Genomic DNA, 27409 nt, shown 5'->3' on the forward strand with positions numbered 1-27409 from the left:
ACAAAAGCTTTTTTTGGGGGGGGGTCTTCAGTAATTTTCAAGAGTATAAACGAGTCCTGAAACCAGAGTGTGAGAACTGCAGGTCTAGAGCCATGGCTGGCAAGCTTTCTAGTGTCCACATCAAATCCGGCCCGAAGCCTGTTTCTGTAAATAGTTATATCAGAAGATGGCTATGCCCATCTGTTTACTTATATATGGCTGCCTTTGTGCACCAATTACACATATATACACTAGAAAGAGAACTAGCTTCAGAGTGATAAAAATGAGTGAAGGGCACGCCTCAGTATCCATCTGAACCTCAATTTCTTCATCTGTAAAATGGGAGTAGTCTCAGGGAGGGGTAACGATCACACAAAATAACAGGGTTGTGAAGGAGCCTGAATCGGTAATGACTACTGAGCCCCATAATAAGCTATTTGACATGACATGGCTCTCCAGGGAAATACCTATGTGGCATTTGGGTGATAACAGAGCCAGGCCCTCCTCCTCTGTGTCCCCACCACTGCTGTCCTCACCTCCACCAGCTTCACTACGTTGGGGTGGTCCAGCTTCTTGAGAATGGCGATTTCCTGGTACACCTGCTCAGTGGGACCCCTGGGCTGGATGCAGCCCCCTGGGGCTGGCCGGGTGCCTGGGGGCGGGGGGCGACCTGAAGGAGACACAAACCACCTCAGGGTCAGGGCAAAGAGACAGTCTCCTGCCAAGGGCTGAAGCGACTGAGGCCACCAGGGTCTTTACGCAGCCTTCTCGTCATCTGTCTCTCCTGCTGTTGAAAACCAGTGAGGCTGAAACCACAATCCCCTTGCTCGGCCTACTGTGAACCCCCTCCCTTCCCATCCCACGTCCTAGGCCACAGGGAGAATCGGGTTCGTTGAGGTACCGAGGTCTGGTTTGGTAATGTCAGCCTATCAGGGTGGGTCGGTCACTTCTCCTCTCTGGAGCTCCCAACCATTATCCCTCCTCTCCTTAACACTAGAATCAGCAGAGATAGACAACGAAATCAGAAATAGAAAAAAGTTAAGAGCTGATGAAACAAACAAACAAAAAAAACTAACCTACAACACTACGCCAAAAAATGTTTACAGATCGGTGACAAGGGCCGGGCACAGGATCCGGCTGCACTCTGACTTCCAACACGTCGTACTTCCAAACTCAAGACCAGCCCAAAGCTGTTTTGCTAACATCTCAGGGCACACCATATATGCAAGCAACGATCTAAGCATGATTCACAGAACCAAATGTAGGCATGGCCAGCCTCGGGAAAGTAAAACCAAGGAGCAGGGGTCAGAACTGGGATGTGAAGAAGAGTTCAGAGGAAAAGGGGAAAAGGGACGGAGGGGACAGGCAGGGGACAGGACACTCTCACAAAGTGAGTAGTTGGGAGACACCTACGACAGCTGTTGGAACAAGGAGGGAGGTGACAGATGTAGCAACAATGAAGGGGCTAAGCAGCATGGCATCGTTTCTTTGCCTGGTTGGGAAAGGGAGGTAAGGCGTGGCTGAAGCACATGAAGTCCTCCGCTGTCTTTGAGGAAGTTGACAATGGATAAATCCAGAAATAATGGCACAGGGTATTATCTGGCTCGGAGTTCAGAGAGGCAGGAGAAACAGGGTCTTGGTGAGAGGAAGGGGTTTGTGATTTTCCTTATCTACTTTCTCTGCTGGGCCCGTGCTGACATCCTGCCCAGAGATGTTGTTGGGGGGCTTATGTTGGAGCTGCCTCAAAGAGGGTCACCTGCAGGTCTATGATATGAACACATGCCGTAATTACCAGCTTCTAAAAGAGCCAAAGTGGAGGCTGCCCAGGTGGGAGCCCCCTCCATTCTCATTTCTCGTTTTATTAGACATTCCTTATAGAAGGCAAACAGGGTGAGCTTTGGCGAGGCTAATTTTACATCCAATATTAATATCATTGTAGGTTTATTTTTTTAATTGGATTTATTTGACACTGGTTAACATAATTATACAGGTCTCCAGGTGCCCAATTCTACCTCACGTCTCTGTGCACTGTACTGGGTGTTCCCTCCCAAGAACCTGTTGTTCTCCACTATAAGTCTTCCTGTTCTTTGTTCTTTTGGTAGACGTGGCTTCAAATTCCTCATAGTATATAAATATTTTTTTCATTCATCTTTTTGAAAACTAGACTTCGGTGGTTTTTAGCACATTCATGAGGTTGTGCGACCATCACCACCATCTAATCCAGAACATTTTCATGGCTTGCCCCCCAAAACCCTGTATCTATCAGCCATCTTCCCCAGTTCTCCTTACCCCCTAATCCCTGGAAACGACCCGTCTGCTTCTCTATAGATGGATCTATTCTGTGCATTTCCCATAAGTAGCATCACACAACAGGTGACCTTATGACCGGCTTTTTCCACTCAGCATCATGTTTCCAAGGTCATCTGTATGACAGCATGAATCAGCACTTCATTCCTTCCTACGGCTGAGTAGGTCCCTCAGATGGGCCACTTTTTGTTTATCCATTCGTCTGCTGACAGACATGTGGGTGGTTTCCACTTTTTGGCTGTTATAAATAGTGTTTGTAAGAACACTCGTGCAAGCTTTTGGGTGGACATATGTCTTCATTTCTTGTGGGTGTCCACTTAGGAGTGGAATTGCTGGTTCATGTGATAATTCCATATTTAACTTGTTGAGGAGCTTCCAAACTATTTTTCTCTCATAGGTGTTTTGACTTGAAATCTGTATTATGTTAATAAATAAATATTTTTAATGAATATTAAGTGAATAAAACCTCAGTAGGAGACCCAGCGCTGTCTCTGGGATGTCCACCCAAGGCACCTTCCGCAGGTAACACCACTCAGTGGGATCTTCTCTGCCAAGCCCAGGCCCCCGCACCCAAGAGCAAAGGTCACCCCGCCTGCCCAACTCACGTGGGAAGCCCGCCTGTCGGATCAGCTTCTTTTTGGACAGCACCTTCATAGCCTGTGGGAGGAAAGACCCCCATGTCCTGATTAAAGCACGGAGGAGGGGGTAGGGAGGGCTCCCTCAACTCCTGGGCTGGCCCAAGCTCTCAGCGCCCCAGGGAACACGGTGAGTACCTTGTCACCAGAGGGGTCAGGCAGCCGCAGGTCATGCGGAGCCCTGAGGGTGCTTCCGAGGTTCCAGGTCAGCTCTTCCAGTTGGGACAGCATAGCCTCAGGACTGACTCACTGCCACTTTATCAAGACAGGAGGGGCCCTGGGTGGTTGGCTCAGCGGTGGAGCGTCGGCCCCCTGTGCAGGAGTCCTGGGTTCGATTCCCGGCCAGGGCACACAGGAGGGGTGCCCATTTGCTTCTCCACCCCTCCCCCTCTCCTTCCTCTCTGTCTCTCTCTTCCCCTCTCGCAGCGAGGCTCCACTGGAGCGTGGATGGCTCTGTGGCCTCTGCCTCAGGCGCTAGAGTGGCTCTGGACGCCCCAGAGGGGCGGAGCATCGCCCCCTGGTGGGAGTGCCGGGTGGATCCCGGTCGGGCGCATGCGGGAGTCTGTCTGACTGCCTCCCCATTTCCAGCTTCGGAAAAATGAAAAAAAAAAAAAAAAAGACAGGAGGGAGCCCGAGCGATGGGCGAGGGATGGGTCTGACGGGCTACTTTCCACAGGAAGAACTGAGGTTCCACCGTTATGACAGCCACCCGAGGCCATGCAGTTGGCACACGGGAGAGGCAAGCTGTGAACCCACACTGGAGTGATTGCAAAGCCTCGGCTACAAGGGCCATTTGGCTCAGTCTCCCGGTTGTGAGGGCTACGGTGGATGTAGAAATGGGAGCCCAGAGTGAGCACTATAACACATCCGCTGAATTCATTCATTCACTCTTCCTGAGCCATCACGTCACCTCCCTCTGTCCCCATCTGTAAAATGGGAACAGCACACCCTTCCTAACGCACAAAATGACTATGGACTAACAATAAAATGAGACAACAGCTAAGAAAACCTTCAAGGAAGCTGAGTGCTAGAAAGGAGACTTTTGTCCCTTTAGACAAGGATGGGGGAGGGGAGGGGGAACATGGGTACTCACATAGTAGGTATTATCATTTTCATTGTAGGCCAAATTGACCATGCCATAGGAGCCCTGGATAAAGGGAGATGACCATGACAGACAATCAAAAATTGAATCGCTAAACGAGGACTCCAGTACGGGTTATAAACTGGCAGCCCATTGGCCAAATCTTCTCTGCAATTGTATTTTGTTAGATCTATAGTTCTTAGAAAGTTTATTTTTAAAAACAGAACAACTGGGTATAAAAATTCAGATTCCCAGCCTCAGAAAATCACATGATCTGACCATATGGAGCTATAATCATTTCCATATGTTGGTTTGCCACAGACCTCACTACTCTCTACTCTCATACCTAGTGTGCTTCATGTATGGAGCTCTCATTTCCGTAGGTTAAAAGCTGACCACAGACCTCACCACTCCTTACCGTCACACCTAGCATGCTTTGCTCATTTATGTTTGCTCTCTATTAGCAGGTAAGTTCTTTTTTTTTTTTTACAAAGACAAAGAGTCAGAAAGAGGAATAGATAGGGACAGACAGGAATGCAGAGAGATGAGAAGCATCAATCATTAGTTTTTTTCGTTGTGACACCTTAGTTATTCATTGATTGCCTTCTCATATGCGCCTTGACCGGAGGCCTTCAGCAGACTGAGTAACCCCTTGCTTGAGCCAGCAACCTTGGGTCCAAGCTGGTGAGCTTTTGCTCAAACCAGATAAGCCCGCGCTCAAGCTGGCGACCTCGGGGTCTCAAACCTGGGTCCTTCCGCATCCCAGTCTGATACACTATCCACTGCGCCACCGCCTGGTCAGGCGGTAGGTGAGTTCTTAACATTTTTTATTTATTGATTGATTTTTAGAGAGCAGAGAGAGAAAGAGAGAGAAAAGGGAGAAGCAGGAAGCATCAACTGAGAGGAGTTGCTTCCTGTATGTGCCTTGACCAGGCAAGCCCAGAGTTTTGAACCGACAACCTCAGCATTCCAGGTCAACACTTTAACCACTGAGCCACCAAAGGCCAGGCATAGATGTGAGGTTTTATTTTTGTTTTGTTTTTATTTTAGTGAGAGGAGGGGAGGCAGAGAGACAGACTCTCGCATGGGCCCTGACCTTGATCCATCCGGCAAGCCCACTAGGGGGCGATGCTCTGCTCATTTGGGGCTGCTGCGCTGTTCCAACCAGAGCCATTTTTAAGTGCCTGAGGTGGAGGCCATGGAACCATCCTCAGCGCCCGGAGCCAAGCTCAAGCCAATCAAGCCATGGCTGTGGGAGGAGAAGAGAGAGAGAAGTGAGAGGCGGAGGGTGGAGAAGCAGATGGGTGCTTCTCCTGTGTGCCCTGACCAAGAATGAAACCTGGGAAAACCACACGCTGGGCCAACACTCTACCACTTAGCCAACCGGCCAGGGCTGGCTGTGAGTTTTTTTATTTTTCTTTTCTTTCTTTTTTAATGTTTATTCTGTTGATTTTAGAGAGAGAAAAGGAGAGAGCAGGAGAGAGACCAGAATATCTGATCCTGCATGTGCACTGACCAGGGATCAAACCAGCAACCTCTGTACTTCAGGGTGACACTAACCAACAGAGCTATCCATCCAGAGCCAGGTGTGACTTTTTTGAGTCCTGTAATGATACTGCCTTTGGATAAAACAAAAGCAAGAGACATGAGAGTATCTCAGGGGGGAAAAGAGCCAACTAATATGGGGGTAATGTCACTATCACCATGGTGATACGGATTTTCCCAGATGCTTTCTGTGCTGGTCCAGAAACACATTAATATTATGATATAAAAACAAAACAAAACACACGAACTATGAATCATAAAACTCTGCCTCTACCCTTGCCTCTGAGGACTCCCCTCCAACTCCCGCTCCCAGCTCAAGCAGTCCCCACCCCACCCCCGTGCTGTCTGAGATGCCCTGGCTCCTAGAATACTTACCTTCCCAATCTCATCCTTCAGTGTGTACTGGTTCAGCTGCACACAGTCCTGGAAATTAAGCAGAAACACACAGAACATGAGTGGTATATTTGCAGCTAGACAAATGTGTCACAAATAGAAACAAACATTTTGTTTTTATTTTTATTTTATTTTTTTCTGAACTGAGAAGCAGGAAGGCAGAGACAGACTCCCACATGCACCCGACCAGGATCCACCCCACATGCCCACTATGGGGTGATTCTCTGCCCATCTGGGGTGTTGCTCCATTGCAACTGGAGCCATTCTAGCCATGGAGCCATGGAGCCGTCCTCAGCACCTGGGCCAACTTTGCTCCAATGGATCCTTGGCTGCAGGAGGGGAAGAGAGAGATAGATAGGAAGGAGAGGGGGAAGGATGGAGAAGCAGATGGGTGCTTCTCCTGTGTGCCCTGACTGGGAATCAAACTTGGGACATCTATATGCCAGGCCAACGATCTACCACTAAGACAACTGGTCAGGGCTGGAAACAAATACTTTGTAACCATGACCCCAACGAAGAAAGAGGTCATTCTCTGTTCCCCGGAAGCATCCTCAATCACTGGCCCCTCTGCAGGGTGACTGACCAGTGTCCTGACTTCTAACAGCTGCTTCTGCACACTGCAAAGAAGTAACCAAACAGGACGTCCTCTCTTAATACCCATTTTTTAAAAACTTGTTCCCACTTATAAAATGTTCGCTTGAAATTAAGTTGCAGAGCCCCCAACACAATTTCTAACCACCAACATACACATCTCTTTGCTAGAGGCTCTCTCTGGCCCTGAGCTGCTCTGCCCACACCCAGGGCAGGTCACCCACTGTCAGTGTTGCACTCGCCGGGTAAAACAAACACTGGAGCGCCTACAGTCTAGGGGTTTTTATAGCGTAGCAAGCAAGCGGTTCATACAGAAGCAAATTTGGCGTATAGCAATTGGCTCCCCCAAATTAAATTTTAGTCATGTGCCTTAGTAACCAGTCATACAGTTGAAAGCCCCCAGCTGGAAATGTCCTTATCTATCCCCTAGGATGTGGTTACATTAACTATCTTAGGAGTTTTTACGACTTCCTTATCTCAAGGACTCATCAGCTCCTAGTCATCCTGGGAGTCTAAGGACTTCCCTATCTCTAGGACTCATCTGTTCTTATTCATCCTGGGAGTCTGGTCTCATCTATTCCGGGAATGAGCTGTATTTACTGGACTAGTTCCTTTGAAGTTATTTCCAAAGCCCATTAATGTATTTTATGGCTTTTATTCGAATGTCACATTTCCTCCTCTTCTTTGTACTAGTTAAATCCTTAACTATAACGGAGATTCTTCGACTGCACTAAGGCGTTGGTATGGCTGAGATAAAATCATTATTTTAACTGTTTCTATTCTTTCCTTAATAAAAGCAAATACCTTGTTAAGGATTACGGGTCCAATAGTGAGGGCCAATAACAGTATTAACAATGGTCCTGCTAGTGTAGTTATCAATGTAGTTAGCCAAGGTGACAGTTTGAATATAGAGGTGAACCAATCTAAATTGTCATTATTTTGCTGAATATGCTCTGCTAACTGTTTTATCCTGGATTTCATTGCTGTTATCAGTTAAATTAAAACAACACATTCCTTTTACTTTTTCACAACCCTAGTGGTGAAATAATAGATAATCAATAGCCGCCCGATTATCTAAAATAGCTTGACGTAATTGCTGCTGTTCATTATTTAAAAGAGTCAATGCTTGAGACGTTTCGTTGATGCTTTTAGCTAAGTTACAAGCTAAATGCTGGATTTGTCTATGATTGTAAGCACCCCATACTAGATTCCCTACAACACTTAAAATTATGGCATATCCTTCAGCTTCTGACAATAATCGTACTTCATCATGACATTCAGGTCCTACAGGGATGGAGGCAGCACGCCTACTGCGAAGAGTGGTATTATGCTCAAGAAGTAACAAATCATTCTTGTTAGGTAAGAAAGTAGCAATCCTAGATAAACAACAAGTGGTGTCAGTAAGATTAGGGGGAATATAATTATACATCATAGAGTTACAGGTAAAGAACCATCCAGTAGGCAAGGTAACATAGCCATAAATGGAAGGGTATTTGATAGTATTATTACAGGGTAAAAAACCAGGGATCGTCTTACAATTTTTACTACAATTAACAAAAAGAACACAAGTATCATTGGGTACAATAATGCTATGGGGAGTATGAATCTGTAATGCATGGCTTGGCAACTGATAAGAAGCTTTTCCCCAGTTTGCTAAATCTAGATAAGTTACAGTCTTATTAGGGATACTGGAGAAGAAAGTTAAATTCCTTATGTCAGCTGCCGGTTTACATACCGGGCGTAGACATTTTCCTAGCATGAAATGAGTATGACTATCCTGTTCAAGGCAAAACGATGAGACATTTAGGGTGCGTGCTAAAGCCACCCATAAATTCTCTGGATGATTCAGGGTTTCCTGGAAAGCTGGTACTGGTTTAATACTGGACAACATACAAAAGAAAACCATTGCTACGATTCGGGTAAGAACCGTACTTTTAAGGGATTGTGGGGATCCGCTTTGACTCTCCATTTTGCTTTCTTCAAGCTCGGTTCTTGAGCTAACTTTACATGTGATAGATGAATCCAGTAAGGTTTTTCAGCTATCCTCACAGCCGTGGGCGTGCTGAACAGCACCTGGAACGGTCCTTGCCACCGAGCGTCAAGGTTCCCGCGACGGTGGTTAAGAATCCATACCCATTGTCCTGGCTCCAGTGGAGTTGGCAGTGGAAGTCCTTTGAGTTGGTCCTTCTGCTGGTCTCTAAGCGCCCGTACTTCTGCACGTATCAGTTGTAATGCCTGTAAGGACATTAGAAAACTTTGATTAGAACCTTCAATTTCTTCCCTTGTTATTTGTGGAACCAAAGGAGTTGGTTCCCCATACATTAACTCATAAGGAGTCCATTTTCCTGTATAAGGTGTATTTCGAACCCTATATAATGCAAAAGGGAGTAGCTCTACCCAATTTTCGCCAGTCTCCTCTCTTAACTTAATTATAGTCTCTTTAAGGGTTCTATTCATCCTCTCGACTTGCCCTGAACTTTGAGGCCAATAAATGCAATGTAATTTCCAATTGATCCCTAATCTTTTTGCCAATTCCTGTGATATCTTGGACACAAAAGCAGGTCCATTATCTGACCCTACAGCAATGGGAATGCCATATCGTGGAATGATTTCTCTTAAAAGTATTTTACAAACTGTTGAAGCAGTTTCTCCTTTTGTAGGAAAAGCCTCAGTCCATCCAGTAAAGGTGTCTATTAGAACAAGCAAATATTTGTAGCCTAATTTCCCTGGAGTCATTTCGGTAAAGTCCACTTCCCATAGTTCTCCAGGAGCTTTTCCTCGGTGCCTGATGAGAGGAGGTAATTTCTTATTGACAGCATTTACTTTGGCGCAGGCCTGACACCTAGACACGACAGAGTGTATGATATCTCTGATTTCTGCTCCCTCATAATATTTTCTTACTAAATGTTCTAGTTTTTGTTGTCCTAAGTGGGAGCTGCTATGTACTTCTTTTTTTTTTTTTTTTTTTTTTTCATTTTTTCATTTTTCTGAAGCTGGAAACGGGGAGAGACAGTCAGACAGACTCCCGCATGCGCCCGACCGGGATCCACCCGGCACGCCCACCAGGGGCGACGCTCTGCCCACCAGGGGGCGATGCTCTGCCCATCCTGGGCGTCGCCATATTGCGACCAGAGCCACTCTAGCGCCTGAGGCAGAGGCCACAGAGCCATCCCCAGCGCCCGGGCCATCTCTGCTCCAATGGAGCCTTGGCTGCGGGAGGGGAAGAGAGAGACAGAGAGGAAAGCGCGGCGGAGGGGTGGAGAAGCAAATGGGCGCTTCTCCTGTGTGCCCTGGCCGGGAATCGAACCCGGGTCCTCCGCACGCTAGGCCGACGCTCTACCGCTGAGCCAACCGGCCAGGGCCTGTACTTCTTGAATTATTTGTCTTAACACTCCTTGTGGTAGGTATATTCTGCTGTCTGGTAATTCTATCCATCCCTGTTTACTTTTCTTACCCCCTAGTTGCTTACCTTTCTCTTCTTCTTTTGGCTCATACCTCGGTTCTATTTGTAAAGTAGGGGGTGGGATGAGTAGCAGTTGGTTAGTGTGTTCCTCCTCTTCTGCTGCATTCCGTGCCGCTTGATCAGCAAAGTGGTTTCCTTTTACTATAGGGGAATCCCCCTTTTGATGTCCTTTGCAATGTATTATTGCCACCTTTTTGGGCAACCAAATGGCTTCTAATAGAGCTAAAATCTCATCCTTATTTTTAATTTCCTTTCCTGAAGCAGTCAACAACCCACGCTCCCGGTAGATGGCGCCATGTACATGGGCAGTGGCAAAGGCATATCTACTGTCTGTATAGATGTTGGCACTTTTCCCTTCAGCAATTCCCTGTGTGAGTCCAATAAGCTCAGCCCGTTGTGCAGATGTGCCTTTAGGCAGTGCCTTTTTCCATAACACAGTATCTTGAGTGGTCATCGCAGTTCCAGCATACCTTTGCCCATCCCGAACATAGCTACTTCCATCTGTAAACAAAGTTAAATCTGCCTTCTCGTAGGCCTGATCCCATAGATCTGGTCTGGCTCCTGTAATGGTATCTAATATTTGTCTACAGTCATGGATCACCGATAGGTCTGGCAACGGGAGCAATGTAGCAGGATTCAAGGCTGTTGTTTTCAAAAATTGTATTGCGGGGGGGGTTCAGCAACTGTGCCTGATACTGTGTTAGTCGGGCATTCGAGATCCACCTATCCAGTGGAGCCCGCAGCACTTGTTCTAAATAGTGCTCTCCAATGACCTGAATGTCTTGACCCAGAGTCAGTTTACTGGCCTCCTTAACAAGGATGGAGGTAGCAGCAAGTGCTCTCAAACAATTTGGCCAACCTGATGACACAGGATCTAGTCTTCTGGACAGATAGGCTATTGGTCTTTTCCAAGGTCCCAGTTCTTGACAGAGGACCCTTAGAGCAATGCCCTTCTTCTCAGTCACAAATAGTTGAAAAGACTTAGACAAGTCTGGCAGGGTTAATGCCGGGGCTGCAACTAGGGCCTCCTTGAGTTTTTGAAAAGACTCTCTTGCCTCCTCTGTCCATACAAATTGTTCCTCTTTTCCCCGTGTTAACTCATGCAAAGGTTTGGCCAGCTCTGCAAATCCCAGTATCCAAAGTCTGCAATATCCCATGGCACCTAAAAATTCTCGTACTTGCCTCTTACTTACAGGCTCAGGAATCTGTAATATAGTCTGGATTCTTTGGCTAGACAAGCCACGTTGTCCCCCCCTCAAGTCATACCCTAAGTAACTCACGGTTTGGGTGACAATTTGGGCCTTCGTAACAGATACTAGATAGCCCATCCGTTGCAGTTCTTGGAGTAGTTCCAATGTAGCTTCTCGGCAACTCTCCTGGTTTGGGGCTGCGATAAGGAGATCGTCCACATACTGCAGCAGCACAATTGAAGAGTGGTTGGCTCGAAACTCCTGTAAGTCTTTGCACAAAGCCTCATTAAATATGGTTGGTGAATTCTTAAAACCCTGGGGGAGCCTGGTCCAAGTGTATTGGCCTGAAAGTCCATTCTCAGGATCATTCCACTCAAAGGCAAACATTTCCTGACTTTGCTTTGCTAATGGAATGCAAAAGAAGGCATCTTTCAAATCTAATACTGAATAGAAAACATGCGTCAGTGGCAATGAACTTAATAGGGTATAGGGGTTTGGCACAGTAGGATGTATGGTCTCTACCCGAGCATTCACTTCACGCAGGTCCTGCACTGGGCGATAGTCCTGAGTTCCAGGCTTTTGTACTGGCAGCAAAGGAGTGTTCCAGGCAGATTGGCATTCCCGGAGAATCCCGGCTTCTAATAAGCGCCTCAAGCGCTGTGCTATGCCCTGTTTAGCCCGAGCGGGTACAGGATACTGTCTGATGCGTACTGGGCTAGCATCGCTCCGCAACAGCACTACTACAGGCGGCTGATGTATTGCCAATCCCGGAGGATTGTTTTCTGCCCAAACTCCAGGAACCTGCTGCTTTACTTCCTCGGGGATGCCCGTAAACCCGCTCTTACCTTCCGGGAAGGAGGCAATCAGGTATTCTTCTGATATTGGCACAGTCACTAATACCTTGCCTTCTGCATTCTTCTCCTGGTTGAAGGTTATTGTTGCTTGAAATTTTTGTAACAAATCTCATCCCAACAGCGGGTAAGGGCAGTCTGGAATAATCAGGAATGAATGAGTAATAAATAGTCCCTCGCGCCAGGTCTGTAATCCGAGCAGTGGCTCGAGGATATGAGACAGCTTTGCCAGTGACCCCTATTACCTTTGTGGATTCCTTTTGTAATGTCCCAAGTGGTCTCTTTAGGACGGAATAAGTGGCCCCCGTGTCAACTAGGAAGGTAGTTGGTTTCCCCTCAATTGACAGTGTGACCATAGGCTCCTGGGGGCCAACAGAAATGGAGCCTTGGCCCCGTCAATCTAATTGGAGCAAAACTTGTGAGCTTTGTTCCTGATTCACGGCCTGTAGCTTAGGGCAATCCTTCTTCCAATGACCTTTCTCTTTGCAATAAGCACACTGGTCTTTATCTAGTTGCTTCTGCGGGAAAGTTCCCTTCTTTCCCTTAAAGGGCTGCTGTTTCCCTTTTGGTCCTTTTGATTGCTGTGCCAAAAGTAGTTTTACGGCTGCTCTCCCTAACTCAGGGTCATCACGATTGACATAGACTCTCTGTGCTATTTCTAATAATTCACTCCTATTCTTTCCCTCAAATCCTTCTATTTTCTGGAGCTTCTTTCTAATGTCTGGGGCTGCCTGAGTGACGAAGGTTATGTTTATTAGCCTCCGATTTTCCTCTGCCTCAGGATCAATAGGGGTATAAACCCGGTAGGCCTCCATTAGCCGCTCTAAATATGCAGCAAGGGACTCATCCTTCCCCTGAGTTACCTCACCTACCTTACTAAAGTTGGTTGGTTTCTTAGCAGCTGCCTTTATTCCCCTTAATAGAGCCCGGCGATATTGGGTAAGTGATTCCCTATCCCTGACATTGTTTGGATCCCAACTGGGGGGGCTCCTGGGGAGCATCCTCTCTAGTTCCCTTTCAGTGCCCCCCTCTTCCCTAAATACTTTTTCAGCTTCTTGGCTGATGCGGGTTCTTTCTTCCGTTGTGAACAAAGTGTGCAAAAGCTGCTGACAATCATCCCAAGTTGGTTGATGGGTCCTGAAAACAGTCTCAAGCAAAGAAATTAACCCCTGAGGTTTCTCTGAAAATGACGGGGTCTGATGTTTCCAATTATAAAGGTCACTAGTAGAAAAAGGAATATAAATCATTCGGGACAGTGCATGTGGTCCTTCATCTAGTGGGGGCAGCACCTCCCTAAGAGGTAACATTGGGGCACCTCCGGCAAAGGAAGGTTGAGCATAAGGGGTTCCCCCCCGGGTGTGGGGAGGACTCTGGACATTCTCGGGCACAGTTGAATCCGGCTCCCTGGGCTTCTGATAAGGTGGAGGATAATTTACAGGGTCTACTATCTCCTCAGTAACATCAGAAAGGACCAGATACGATTTGGGAGGCTCTTTTTCAGGTGCAGGTGGAGCGGAGGGAGGGCGAGGCTTGATGTCCGCTGCACTCACACAGATAGCTCTCTTAACCTTTTGATTTGCTTTTATGCACCTCTTAATGTACCCAGGTTTGTCTGTAGCTATATCTATCCAAACATCTATATACACATATTGGTCTGGGTAAGGCACCTGATATATAATGGCTCTTACTGCAAAAACTATGGGCAGATCAAAGGTTCCTTCAGATGGCCATCCAACCTTAAGAGATGGCCACTCCACTTGGCTTAAGGTCCGGAGAGTTTCTCGATCGGGTGGAGGTCCCCCATAACCCTGAGCTCTCTTCTGAAAATCAGAGAAGTTACTTAAAATGCAATCAAGAGGGGATTTAAGAGTAGATTCTTGCTCTCCCATCTCGCGGTGCTTGTTCTTCTCAGCCAGGTATGCTTCTAGTCCTACAAAGACAACACACAGGATTCCCCACCCTATAAGCAGGGTGATCCAAATAGATGGGCGTTGATCACACTGTACTGGCAAACAAATTAACACCAAACACAACAATGCAGCAAATCCCAGGAGGGCAATACACAAAATTTCCCACACAGTCATTCAGGCTAAACAAACAACCAGACAGCAGCGCGGCGCGGCACGAGTGAGCTCACTACTTTGAAACGATCGATCGATTTCAGACAGAAACAGAAACCTCGGCCGGCAGCGTCCTGCCCTTTGGCCCGAGTGTCTGGGCAGGTCACTGACAGCGTCCTGTCTGCCACCACAGACTGTAAGTGCTCCGGAGCCAGATTACAAAAACAAAAAATTCTATAACAAAATACTCACCAGGTCAAGCTGTTCCGCCTGTCCCCAGCCAAAATTCCCATAATGGGCAATCCCGGGCGAGCCCCCATAAAATGTTGCACTCGCCGGGTAAAACAAACACTGGAGACATTTGGAGAGTTTTAGACAAAGTTTTATGGCCAAGAGAAAAAGAAGAAAAAAACAAACCTGCGCAGGGGTGAACTCTGGTGGTAGTCACCGGAGTCACACCGAGCGCCTACAGTCTAGGGGTTTTTATAGCGTAGCAAGCAAGCGGTTCATACAGAAGCAAATTTGGCGTTTAGCAACTGGCTCCCCCAAATTAAATTTTAGTCATGTGCCTTAGTAACCAGTCATACAGTTGAAAGCCCCCAGCTGGAAATGTCCTTATCTATCCCCTAGGATGTGGTTACATTAACTATCTTAGGAGTTTTTACGACTTCCTTATCTCAAGGACTCATCAGCTCCTAGTCATCCTGGGAGTCTAAGGACTTCCCTATCTCTAGGACTCATCTGTTCTTATTCATCCTGGGAGTCTGGTCTCATCTATTCCGGGAATGAGCTGTATTTACTGGACTAGTTCCTTTGAAGTTATTTCCAAAGCCCATTAATGTATTTTATGGCTTTTATTCGAATGTCACATCAGCTGCCCTCACCAGTGACTGAGTGGGGGTATAAAAGTCCCAGTTCCCCTGCCCTCAGGTGGGATAACTCTGAGACTTATGTTCTACCTGTGTCCCGTGCTCCCCAGTTGCCCAATGGTAACTGACTCCCTAACTGCATCCTTTGTTGCCTTCCATTCCCTAGCTTTCCTCCCCACCTGGGGTCACCTCCCAAATCAGCCGGTCTCACTAGGATGTTCTGGGAGAGCCGATCTAACATGGAGAACCCGGGCCGTGATGTCCCCGCTCACGCACCTGCATACCAGTGATGGAGACATGGTGGGATTCCACCGTGGGCCTCCGGGGCAGCCACGGCAAGGACAGCTAGGCTGTGTGGACGCAGAGGCCAATTGCATCCAGCTGGGATTGCTCCTGCAGGGACAGCTTGCGACTGGACAGGTGGGGCCGGACCTGGGACCTGGCATCAAGGAGGACTTCTTGGCCATCAGCTTCCAGGGGCAGGTCCTGGGCCAGGCCATGGTCCACAGTGCAGCCTGGCTCACACTCCGTGACTACAATGAAGGACTCCATGCCCAGATGGATGCTCAGGGACTAGAGGCCCCGCAGGGCCTCGCAGGGCTTCTGGCCTTCACTGCTGCTGCCAGCCCCGACCCCCAGCTCATCCTGGGGGGCGGCCTGGTCACTGCTGGGCTGGCTAGAGACGCATGATGACATGGTGCGAGCAGGGACCTCACCGGATGTGGACACACCAGGGCACACCCATCGGCAAGGCAGCGGTGCCGCCTGCGGAGAGAGGAAGGGTCTGTGACCACCCCCTGCTGCAGACCCAGGCTGGTGCCTCCTTCCAGCCTCAGTTGACATTCTAAAAAAAAAATCTTGCAAAACCCGATCTCTGAGTCTACACAGAAATGAATACTTTACATTTCCTTATTTTAAAAGCCCCTCCTCCCACATGTAACAAGAATTCCAAACAATTCCATTAGGAACCAAGTACAAGAAAACGCCAACATAGGACAGAGACGCCCCCTATGGACAGGGCGGCTAATTCCAGCTCCGGACAGCTGTTGCTAAGCAGGGATCTGAGCTGACTACTGCACCACTCTCCCGTTTTTTTCTTTTCTTCAAAAGAAGCCCTAAACCCAGAATGTCAAGTGAGATCCCAAGATGTTTTTCTTAATTATCAATTATTTCAAGTACTGTTGAATGCTGGGCAGGCCAAATGGAACACTTGTGCAGGGTGATCTGAAGGCCGCATCACTTCGCCGGCGCAATGATTCAGACAGCACTTCACAGTTCACAAAACATCTCCTTTCCCTGGTGGGCTGGTTCAGTGGTACAGCCGTTGGCCCGGCGTGCAATTCCCGGTCAGGGCACATAGGAGAGATGCTCATCTGCTTCTCCACCCCTCCCCTTCTTGCTTCTCTCTCCCCCACCTTCTCCTCCTCCCCCTTCTCCTCCTCCTCCTCCAGCAGCTATGGCTTGATTGGAACCAGCTGACTCCAGGCGCTGAGGACGGCTCCATGGCTTCCACCTCAGCTGCTAAAAAAGGCTGCGGTTGCAATGGAGCAGGGGCCCCAGATGAGCAGAGCATCACCCCTAGTGGGCATGCCGGGTGGCTCCCAGTAGGGGCGCATGCAGGAGTCTGTCTCTGCCACCCTTCCTCTAAGAAAAAAAATGTTTTTTAAACAAAAAACAAAAAAACCACATCTATGCATCAGCATAACCCCACAAGCATCCTAGGTTATTGGTGTGCTTCACACCCCCGTATTATAAATGGGGAAAGAGAGGGAGGCTTGAGAAAAAGAAAGGGATTTGTCTGAGGTCTCCTAATGTGCCCATGTGCACAGCAGTTCGGTCTCCTAGCTAGCCAGTGATCCTCAACTGAGAGGTGGGAGTCAGGGCTCCCATTAGACAAAGGACAGGCACTCCAGACAGTGTGAGCTGCGGCAGTTTATGTTATTTGAGGGGCCAGGCTTCATATCAAACAGGTTGATGGTTCCTCAAAAAATTAGAGAATTACCACATGAGCCAGCCATTCTGTTCTGAGGTATATGCCCAGATATCCCGATGCAGGATAGCCAAAAGGGAAAACAGCCTCCACGTTCACCAACAGGGGAACAGGTAGGCACGGTGGGGCCCATCCACACATCGGAATATGATTCCGGCCTAAAGAGGGAGGAAGCACTGACGTGCTACAATCTAGATAAACTTGTAAAACATCACTCCAGGTGAAGGAAGCCAGTCCCGAAGGTCACATCTGTCTGAGTCTATTTATACAAAATTCCTAGAATAGGCCAAGCCCTTCAGACAGAAAATAGATTAGTGGGTGCCTAGGTCTGGGAAGATGTCGGACAGAATGGGCATGACTGTTCATGGGAATGGGGTTTCCTACTTGGGGTGATAAAAACGATCTGGAACTAGATAGATTGTGGATGTACTAAATGCCACTGAACTGTGTATTTTTAAATAGTTAATAAAAAAAAAGACTGACACACTCCCTTAGACTGTCAATTCCTTCTGTCCCTGGGATAGAATATTAACCTGTGGTTCATGTGTTTGACAATTTCTGTTGGACAAATGTCACAGGTACCGCTGGAATTCAGGGAGTGTCCATGGGTGTGGACAGTGGCAGTTCATGCTGATCACCACAAAGGTGCTAAGAAGAGGGAATTTTTATGAATAAATTATCTCTTGATGTCACTGGGTGGCAGTGAGGGAACAGAGAGGAAGGTGCCGATGGGAGCAGAGAGCTGGTGCTCCCTGGAGGACCGGAAGGAGGAGCAGAGGAATGCCACTGGCCCTCCTGGGACAGTCCTGCAAGAAGTATTCCTGGGACAGCTTCTGTGTCAGGCCATCTCGACAGTGATGCAGGCAGCTGGAGTCTCGGCTCTTGTGGGGTGAGGAAAGGCCAATGGAAAGGCATTGAGGAAAAGCCCATGGGTCCCAGCCTGGACACAGACACGATTTATGAACACAGAGTTCACAGTAAAGAACCAGCAGAAACCCAATCATGCGACAAGATGCTTGCTTGGCCTTGGTTATGGCAGGAGAAACTCAAACTTTCACAAAACGGTTTGATGGGTCCTCAAACAGTTCAATGTTGAATGACCGCATGACCCACAAAGTCCACTCCTAAGTACTGTATATACCTCAAAGAATTCAGGGCAGGGATTCAAACAGATATATACACATCCCTATTCACAACAGCCTTTTAAAAGGTGGGAACAACCCAAGTGCCCACCAACTGATGATGTAAACAGAAAGTGATCTATCCATACACTGGATTATTCAACCATAAAAAGGAAGGAGGTTCTGATACATGCTACAACATGGATGAACCTTCAGAACATGCTAAGTGAGACAAGCCAGATCGCAAAGGACAAATACTGCACAATTTCACTTAGATGAGATACCGCGCTCAGGCAGAGTCACAGAGACAGGAAGTAGAACAGAAGCAGCCAGAGTTTGGTGGAGGAGATGGGGAGTCACTGTTTAAAAGGGACAGTTTCTGTCTGAGGTGATAAAAAAAAAAGTTCTGGACGCAGTGCCAATGGTCGCACAACACTGTGAATTTAACTAAATGCCATGGAATGGCACACCTAAAAATGGTTAAAATTGTTAATTTTGTGTTATGTATATTTTACAAAAATAACAGTAAAGCTACAGTGAAAACCATTTTTTCCAGTTGCCAGGTAAGGTGAAGACAAAAAAAAGTAATAATAACACGACTTTGGAGAAGTTACAGTGAGTATGAATAGGCACCGTCTCTACAAAGGGAAATTCAGCACTCTAGCAAAATCCCGAATGCATATACCTTTGACTCAGCAGTGCTGCACCTGAGTATTTACCCCACAGACAACCTCATACACATAAAAAGGGATGTACGTACAAGACTGCATTGGTAGTATGGTGTCAGAGGACCATCCACAGGGGACTGAGTAAATAAAATGAGGTAAATGTATCCCAGGAGGAAAACCATGCATTTATTTGAAAATAGGTGACTCTATACATCCCGCGGGGAATTAGTCCAAGGCACAATGGTACATGGAAAAGCCAAAGCATTAGCATGCTGTCGCAGACGCAGGGGCACAAAGGGCCATCCATGCGCCCATAATCAAACACAGAGCATCTTCCCAGAAAGGTACACGAGAAACCTTTCTCGTGAACACGAGAGTTGTCCTTTCTTGAGGTAACAGTGGCCTCAAGAGAGAACAACTGGTTTGCAGAAGTGGGGAAACTTGGTGGGTGGGACGTGCTTCTCACTGTCTTTACCTTTAAAAATTCAGGAATACATGTTTAAAGGACGGAGAATGACTACAGCCATGATAGGACCTGGGATGATAGCCCAGCATGCTACCTCCCTCCTTGAGAGGAGAGGAGGGAGCAGTTGGTCCATCTCCTGCTCCTCTATGAGCCCCTTTTGTATCCGAGTCCCTCCCTGTCTTGGCTTCCCTATCAGCAAAAGAACACAAACCCAAGGTCAATGTTCTGTGCGGTCCCGGCTGCTGTTACTTTACAGATCCCTTTGATGGTCCTTGTCTCCCAGGAAGGGAAAAGCAGGGCCTCTGAAGTCCAACTGCTTAGGCTTGTCATGAGCAAGTGACTCAGCCTCTCTGGGCCTTGGTGTTCTTATCTATAAAATGGGCACTCATACTAAAGTCATGAAGATCATCCATCTATTCCTGTATGTGCCCTGACCAGCGTTCAAACCAGCAACCTCTGCCCTTCAGAACGATTCTCTAACCAACCGGGCTACGTGGCCAGGGTCAGGTCATGAGGATTATCAAATGAGCTATGCACTCAACATTCTGCCTGGGAGATGGTTAAGGGCTCAAAGAGCTCTTTCCTCAAATACCTATCCAATGCCTACTACCTGCCAGGCTGTGTTCCACAATGTTCCTACGAGGCACTGATGTCCACACGAGCCAGCCTGCTCTTATGTGGCGTCCGGAGCGCTGGCCAGGTGGTCCTGCCTGCCTCAGAGCAGGGTCGCAGTTCCAGTGGCCCATCCTCCCTCCCAGAGCCACCTTGGACAGCTGCAACATTTCAAAAAAGAAAACTAGCCTGGCAGCACCTGAGAAATTTAACAGAGATTTTTTTTCTTTTGCCAACAGAAAAACAACTGCTTATTGATCTCCAATCCAGGCCAAGGACACCAAGCCATCTGCCCCCAGCAACACTGCTTTTAATCAGTCTCAACAGGCTGGTGCCTGGCCTGGCCTTAGCCCGAGAGGTCTGCAGGAGGGAGGAGAGGACATGCACACTGGCCAGGAGGAGGTGGATGCCTCGTGCTGCACAGGCGGGTGTGTCTGGGTCTCAGGGAGCACCGGGCAAACCTCAGTGCCTCCAGGCCACCTGGAGGCCATGGGTCTGCCATGACACCCAGCAGGCTAGGGCTTGGCCCTTCAGCCTAACAATTTAAGATCTTCTGCCACGGACCCCTGCAGAGTCCAAGCCAGTGTTCTGATGAGTTGTGGGGTCACAGGTCCTATAAGGATGTCATGAAACCTATCAACACTCTCCCCAAGAAAAGAAATGCTATACAAAAACACAATGGTTTGCTAATAACAGCAACAGCTAATATCCAGCTGGGCACTTACCATGTGGCAACCAAGGCTACCTGCTGGCCACCAGGGGTCATTCAATCCAGTAGCAGTGCCCCCCCTCCCCGGGGCAACAGAGGGACTGCTTGCTAAGCATTGGATTTCAGGGCCCCAAAGGAAGAGGACCTTTCTCTGCAGAATGGCTTGGGATGGACAAGATGCCAAGAGCCCTCTCTCCCCTGAGCCTCCAGCCCCAACCCTGGGCTCTTCCCTTACCCCCAAAGGTCTCCCCCACTGCCCTGGGCTAGCAGCCCAGAGCTTCCCTCCCCTCTCACGGGGCAGCGCAGTAGAGCGACCAGACCTTTCCTGGACCAGATAGACTGGAGCTGGGGGCCAGGAAGGAGGGGAGTGCTCCTTCCTCTGCCAGGGAGCCAAGTGGCACAGGCCTCTAGGAAACGGTTCCCATTTCCTGGAGGCCATTTCCAACCCGCACCTTCTCACCCAATGCAGGGGCCACAACAGGAGCTGCAGCACGGCGTGTAGCCAGTGAGTGGGCCAGGGCCTTGCTGGTGATGGACACACACACACACACACAGGGCACAGGGTCCCCTGAAGTCTGAGGCACCATGGGACAACAAAGGAGCCCAAAATAGCTGCAAGATCCTGCCAAGGCCAGGGACAACCCCTCCCTTAGATAACAGGCCTGGCCAGCCACACCCGCTCTCATGTGGGTAAACTGAGGCCCAGGGAGGTCCTAAAGGGAAATCACTCACTTGTGTGTTCTTTCAACAAGTACTTACTGAGGACCTATTCTGTGCTGGAGAAACAGCACAGACATGCTTTCTGAACATGTGACTCTCTAAGCACAAGCTAGGGGAGGAGACCAGGAGGCAATCAGCAAGAACACAGGGCCGCAGTTCAGACCTGCACGGCAGGAGGCGGTCAAGGACAGCCTGGCAAGCAAGCACTGGGAAATGACACAGGCTGAGAATCCCCCCCCCTTGAGTGAGGCAGTGCTGTGGGGGCAGGAAAGCGGCCCTGGGGGCTGAGTGAGGGCGAGGGGAGCCGAGCAGCTCAAGGGGCCAGCGACCACGTGCTTTGTAGGCAGCAGGCTTTCCAAGTCAAACCCATGGGGACCCCACTCAGCACCTGCTGTGGATTGAACTGTGCACCCCCCCAAAAAAAGATAGGTTAGAGTCCTAACCCCAGGACCTCAGAATGTGGCCTAATTGGACAGAAAGTCCTTACAGAGCTCATTAAACTACAATAAAGTCATTAGGGTGGGTCCCAATCTGATATGACTAGTTTCCTTATAAAAAGGAAAAATTTGCCCTGGCCGATTGGCTCAGCGGTAGAGTGTCGGCCTAGCATGCGGAGGACCCGGGTTCGATTCCCGGCCAGGGCACACAGGAGAAGCGCCCATTTGCTTCTCCACCCCTCCGCCGCGCTTTCCTCTCTGTCTCTCTCTTCCCCTCCCGCAGCCAAGGCTCCATTGGAGCAAAGATGGCCCGGGCGCTGGGGATGGCTCTGTGGCCTCTGCCCCAGGCGCTAGAGTGGCTCTGGTCGCAACATGGTGATGCCCAGGATGGACAGAGCATCGCCCCCTGGTGGGCAGAGCGTCGCCCCATGGTGGGCGTGCCGGGTGGATCCCGGTCGGGCGCATGCGGGAGTCTGTCTGACTGTCTCTCCCTGTTTCCAGCTTCAGAAAAATGAAAAAAATAAATAAATAAATAAATAAATAAAAATAAATAAATAAATAAATAAAAAGGAAAAATTTGAACACAGAGACAGACCCCGCACAGGGAGAACGCCATGAGAACATGACGGCGGAGATCGGGGTGCTGCACCCACATGCCAAGGAAGCCAAAGACCGCCAGCAACCACCGGAAGCCAGGAGAGAGACATGGGACAGATCCTCCCTCGCAGGCTCAGAAGGAACCAACCCTGCCAACACCTGGATCTCAGACGTCTGGCCTCCAGAACTGAGAGATGACACATTTCTGCTGTCAAAGCCCCCACCCAGGCTGTGGGACTTCGTCATGGCAGTCCTATCAAACTAACACAGCTCCCCAGCCCACCAGAGGAGCCAGCTGCCTCAGTGGCCACACCATTCAGAAGTGATCCCCAATGCATAAATGGGGAGGCCTGGAAGGTTCAGGTGCACTAGCTACAGAGCTGAGGTTTGACACCAGCTAGAATATTCCAGATTCAGGGCCTTGGCCCAACCAAGCAGTCTTATCAGATTCAGTGACACCAACTCTGGCATCTGTCTGTCCTTGAACGCTCTTCAGTATGGAGGCACTGGCACTGATTGTCTCTGCCAAGACAAAGGCCCTCCCTGGGCCGATGGCAGGAAGCTACTGGAATACAGTGCCAACATTTCAGAGCTGGGAGGTTTCAGATAAAGATCAAAATTTCAGATACTCTCGAAGAACTAGACATGCTGATAGCCCTGGGGCCCTTATTGTCTCTTGGAACAACTTGCTACAGTTCTGGACAGCATGCCACAGTCCTCACCACTCCCCGCTGCCTCTCCAACATGAGGGCAGGCCGAGTACAAAGGTGGGCTGAGTGCCTCCTTACAGGCCCTCCCCCTTTCCACATCATGACCTATCTCACTCCCACAAGCCCTGCTCTGAGATGCACTAGACACCCGTGGTCACCTGCTCCAACCATTCTATCTCACCAACGAGAAAATGAAGGCCCAGAAAGTTTAATGATTTGCGCCAAGTCACGCAGCAGTACTAGGCAGAGCTACAATTAATCCGAGCTTTTCTAGGAAGGGGCTGAAAATTACTGGTTCCGTCTTGCAATGTCCACATATTGTGTGGAATCAAGTACAGACTGGGCAACATCTCTAATAAAAGGGGAGCCTATAGCCCAGTATCCCGCCTCCCTGAGACTATCACTTCTGTGAGAGGGGAGAGAGGCAAGGCACAGTGCCTTACAGCGCTCAGAAAGAACACAGGATTTGGGCAGGGAGACACTGAATTGGCTTAAGAGAGCTGTGGCTTTGCCTTTCTGGTTGATTGCTTAAACTCCAAGACTTACAACTTTCTAGAATATTATTGGCACTCAGTAAATATTGTCAAGAGAGCGTTGTTTGTTTCATTCATCCCAAGGCTACTCAGATAGCCAGAAGCTTTTTTTAGCTGGCTTACAATCTATGCTCCCTTAGTTTGATAACAGCAGCCTGATTCACATCTGGGAACCCATCCCTGCGTGCACAAGGTGACTCCATGCGGCTGTCTGAACCAGCAGCTTCAAGGGTCCCCATATGCCTCAAGCTTGGTCAGCCAGGCATCCACTTCAAGCTTGGTCAGCCGGGCATCCACTACTCTGGTCAAGTGATTGATTCAAGAGTACCTGTGTGGCCCAAGCCAGTCTACCCAGTCTTATTTTAAGATTTTTGTAGAAGTATTAAGAAGAAAGTCTCTTTTCTGTGAAACTTACAGTAATGAGGATATACTTCTAGAGTTATCAGGGGCTGGGAAGAATGCAGTTGAAAGAGAGGGAAGAGAGGCAACAGATGGAGAAGAACTGAGATTGGAGACAATGTTTGGGCACTTGGATCCAGCCATGCCTGAAGCCCATATACCCCAGGAGCAGTTAATGACATGAATCAATAAATTCCCATTTTTGCTTAAATTAATTTGCAATTGGTTTTCTGTCACTTACAACCAAGCATCCTGACAGACAGATAACATGGGGCAGACTGATAGAAAACTTCTTCACTAAACTCTCTGCCAGATAATTAATCAGTTCCCTACACCTTCAGGTTCCCATCCAGGCCAAACTGCCAGGCAGCTGCAAGTCCCCTGGATACCCAGATGGCCTTCACCTCGACACTCAGGCAGAAACCAGAAGTTCCAAAGTCTCTCTCTCTCTTCTTAATCTTTAAAATATATATATTCAGTATACACCGACAAGCACCCCACAGGACGATGATCTGCTCATCTGGGGCGCTGCTCCGTTGCTTGGCAACCAAGCTATTTTAGCACTTGAATCGAGGCCATGGAGCCATCCTCAGCACCCAGGGCCAACTTGCTCGAATCATTCAAGCCATGGCTGCAGGAGGAGGAGAGAGAGAGAGAAAGGAGAGGGGGAAGGGAAAGAAGCAGATGGCCGCTTCTCCTGTTTTCCTGACTGGGAATCGAACCCAAGACTGATACACGCCAGGCCGACACTCTATTGTTGAGCCAACTGGCCAGGGTCTCTTTTTTTTTCATCTTAAAGAAAGAAAATAAATCAAAGATGGGGAAAGACTGATGAACAAGACAGAGTGAAAGAAAGAACTAACTAGCACTTTCAACACAAGAACTGTATCACTGCAGCAGCAGCCATGGCAGGTGTGGATGCAGCAACAGTGGTGGCTAGCCTTCTCTAGTGCTTGCCAAGCACCAGGCACTCTTCTAAGCACTCTGCGTGCATCATCTCACTTAATCAGCACAACAACTTTATGAGTCGGGTACTGGCATCATGCTTATTTCACTGGTGAGGAGACTTAAGCACAGAGAGTCTGAGTGACTTGCCCACAATCACACAGTGATTGGGAGCCCACAGTGACTGGGCTCTATTTGGGCGAGCCCAGGTGCTACATCAAAGGCTCGTAGACAGGCAGAACCTTGTAATCGGGCACACATGCCCTGTCCTCAGCCATGTGGCCTTGGGGACAGAACCTGCCTCACCTACCTCGCCTACCACAAACACCCCTGCATGCAGTAAATGCTCCCCAAACAGAAGCTGTTGCCAAGAAAGCACTTTAGCGGCTACCAAATTCAAGCCCCCCAACTGATTTTTTTTTCTTCCAAAGTTAGAAGTGGGGAGGCAGAGACAGATTCCTGCAAGCACCCGACTGGGACCCACCAGCATACCCACTAGGGGGCGATGCTCGGTCCATCTGGGGCGTTGCTCTGTTGCAACGGGAGCCATTCTAGCGCCTGAGGCAGAGTCCATGGAGCTGTCCTCAGCGCCTGGGCCAACTTTGCTCCAATGGAGCCTAGGCTGAGGGAGGGGAAGAGAGAGAGAGAAAGGAGAGGGGGAAGAGTGGAGAAGCAGATGGGTGCTTCTCCTGTCTGCCCTGACCAGGAATTAAACCTGGGACTTCCACATGCCGGGCCAACGCTCTACTGCTAAGCCAACCAGCCAGGCCCCCCCCAACTGATTTTAATTTATATTAAAACAAAAATGTTATCTCTAACCCCACCATACAAACAACTTTTCACCTTCTCCTCTGTTGTCCATATGCACCACTTTTTACACAAAAGACTATTAATATTCCACATCCTTGCTGACTTGTATCATAAGAATTTCCAGCTTCTCACAGCTTTCATAATCATCTTTTTTTTTTTAAGAGAAACATCGATTCGCTGTTCCCACCCATCCACACTTCCACTGGTTGGTTCTCCAATGTGCCCTGAACGGGGTTCGAACTCACAACCTTTATCGGGACAATGCTCTGACCAACAGAGCTACCTGACCAGGCACAGATTTCATAGTCAGCACACCTGGACTGCCGATGGAGTTGCTGAGACCCACGGAGGTGAGATGAGAGGTCCTGTCCCGGGCGGCTCTGCAGGTTCCAGGACAAGCCAGGACCGGTGGCCCCAATCATGCAGCGAGATATCTAAGACAAGCATGCGCTGGTAAAGAGTGAGGAAGTGTGAGTGTGGGAGTAGCGGTGGGAGTAGCGGTGGACGTATTTGGAAAAGGGAGGTAGAAGCCATCTTACTCCCCTTCCTCTTCCTCCACTGGATCCCTCCCCACCTTTCCCTGACCCGAAGGAAGAGACAGGGAAACAACTGGAATTGTGATTTGTAACCGAAAGAAAAAGACTTCAACTTGCACATTCTGCAGCTTAGCAAATCAGAGACGGAGGGGACCAGCTCAGAATCCACAGGAATCCACCTGCCTTGCCCACACACGGCCCTCCTCCCTCCCTTTTCCTTGCCTATGGAGGTGACGCTCTATCTTCTTCCTTCCCTCCCTCCCACCCTCCCCAACCTCCAGCACAAAGAAAGCAACCCCAGCCAGGGGCAAAGAGGGGTAGGGAGTGGCTCTGGAGGTCCAACCCTGTCCCTCACCCCTGGACCCAGAGGGTGGGTGGGGGGAGAACTGTCTGGAATAAATCTAAATGAAATCTCTTTCCACCAGAGGCACTGAAGACAAAATCTCAAAGTACCTTTAAGAAGGCCTATGAGAAGTGTCCTTCCCCCACACCCTGCCCCCTACTCAAACCACTGGTTCCCCATCTAAACTGCCGCACAGGCTTATCTCCTGCGCCACCCACAGTGCCCAACCCCGCCCACTCACTCCCTACCTTCTGTCACCACAAAGACCTTGGCCTCCCAGAGACACCCACCTCCCGTTTCCAAATTGCAATTAGCATTTTTCTCTCTCCATTGCCACCTCTCAACCATTTACAGACACTAACTGGATAAAAGGAGACAACATAAAAATAGTCTCCCAGCAGCTTTCCGGAGGGGGTGGGATGGGGGTGCGGGTGGGGGAGGGGGGCGCCACAGACTCTCGGAATTTCCTTTCTCTCCTTTCAAAAGGGAAGATGCTAGACTCCTTTACCTTTCCCAAAGCGTGCCCCAACAGGTCACAGGCTACTCGCCTGGGAGCTCCCTGGGGACAGGGACCAAGCCCCTGCATTACTCACTTTCCAGGGCAGAGCTTGTCACCGGCCCCCAACAGTTATGTCTTCAGTCAGAGCTGAGCTCACCAGGGCCCAGGGCCAGTGCCCTGGCTGCCCTCTTTCCATCACCTCCTGGGCCTCCTTCCAAAAACATGAGCCAAAAACACAAGACTTCTGGCTTTTCTCTATGCTCAAAATGTTTCATCATTGAATAAAATAAAATAAAAATTCAGCAGCAACAGGACAAACACGGTTGAAACTGAGAACGTTGGCAGCTAAG

General features: G+C 48.9%; 1 protein-coding gene across 1 annotated transcript in view; it reads right to left on the reverse strand.

Annotated features, from left to right (window-relative positions):
* CAMKK2 (calcium/calmodulin dependent protein kinase kinase 2) overlaps positions 1-27409 on the reverse strand; it is a 386485-nt gene that overhangs the window by 352680 nt on the left and 6396 nt on the right. Inside the window, 6 exon segments of the mRNA XM_066254470.1 lie at positions 516-649; positions 2892-2943; positions 4015-4068; positions 5923-5970; positions 15241-15729; positions 25997-26131. Coding sequence (XP_066110567.1) covers positions 516-649; positions 2892-2943; positions 4015-4068; positions 5923-5970; positions 15241-15729; positions 25997-26128 — 909 coding nt within the window. The 5' untranslated portion in view covers positions 26129-26131.

Source organism: Saccopteryx bilineata, chromosome 2 (genome assembly GCF_036850765.1).
Source record: "Saccopteryx bilineata isolate mSacBil1 chromosome 2, mSacBil1_pri_phased_curated, whole genome shotgun sequence".
Lineage (NCBI taxonomy): Eukaryota > Metazoa > Chordata > Mammalia > Chiroptera > Emballonuridae > Saccopteryx > Saccopteryx bilineata.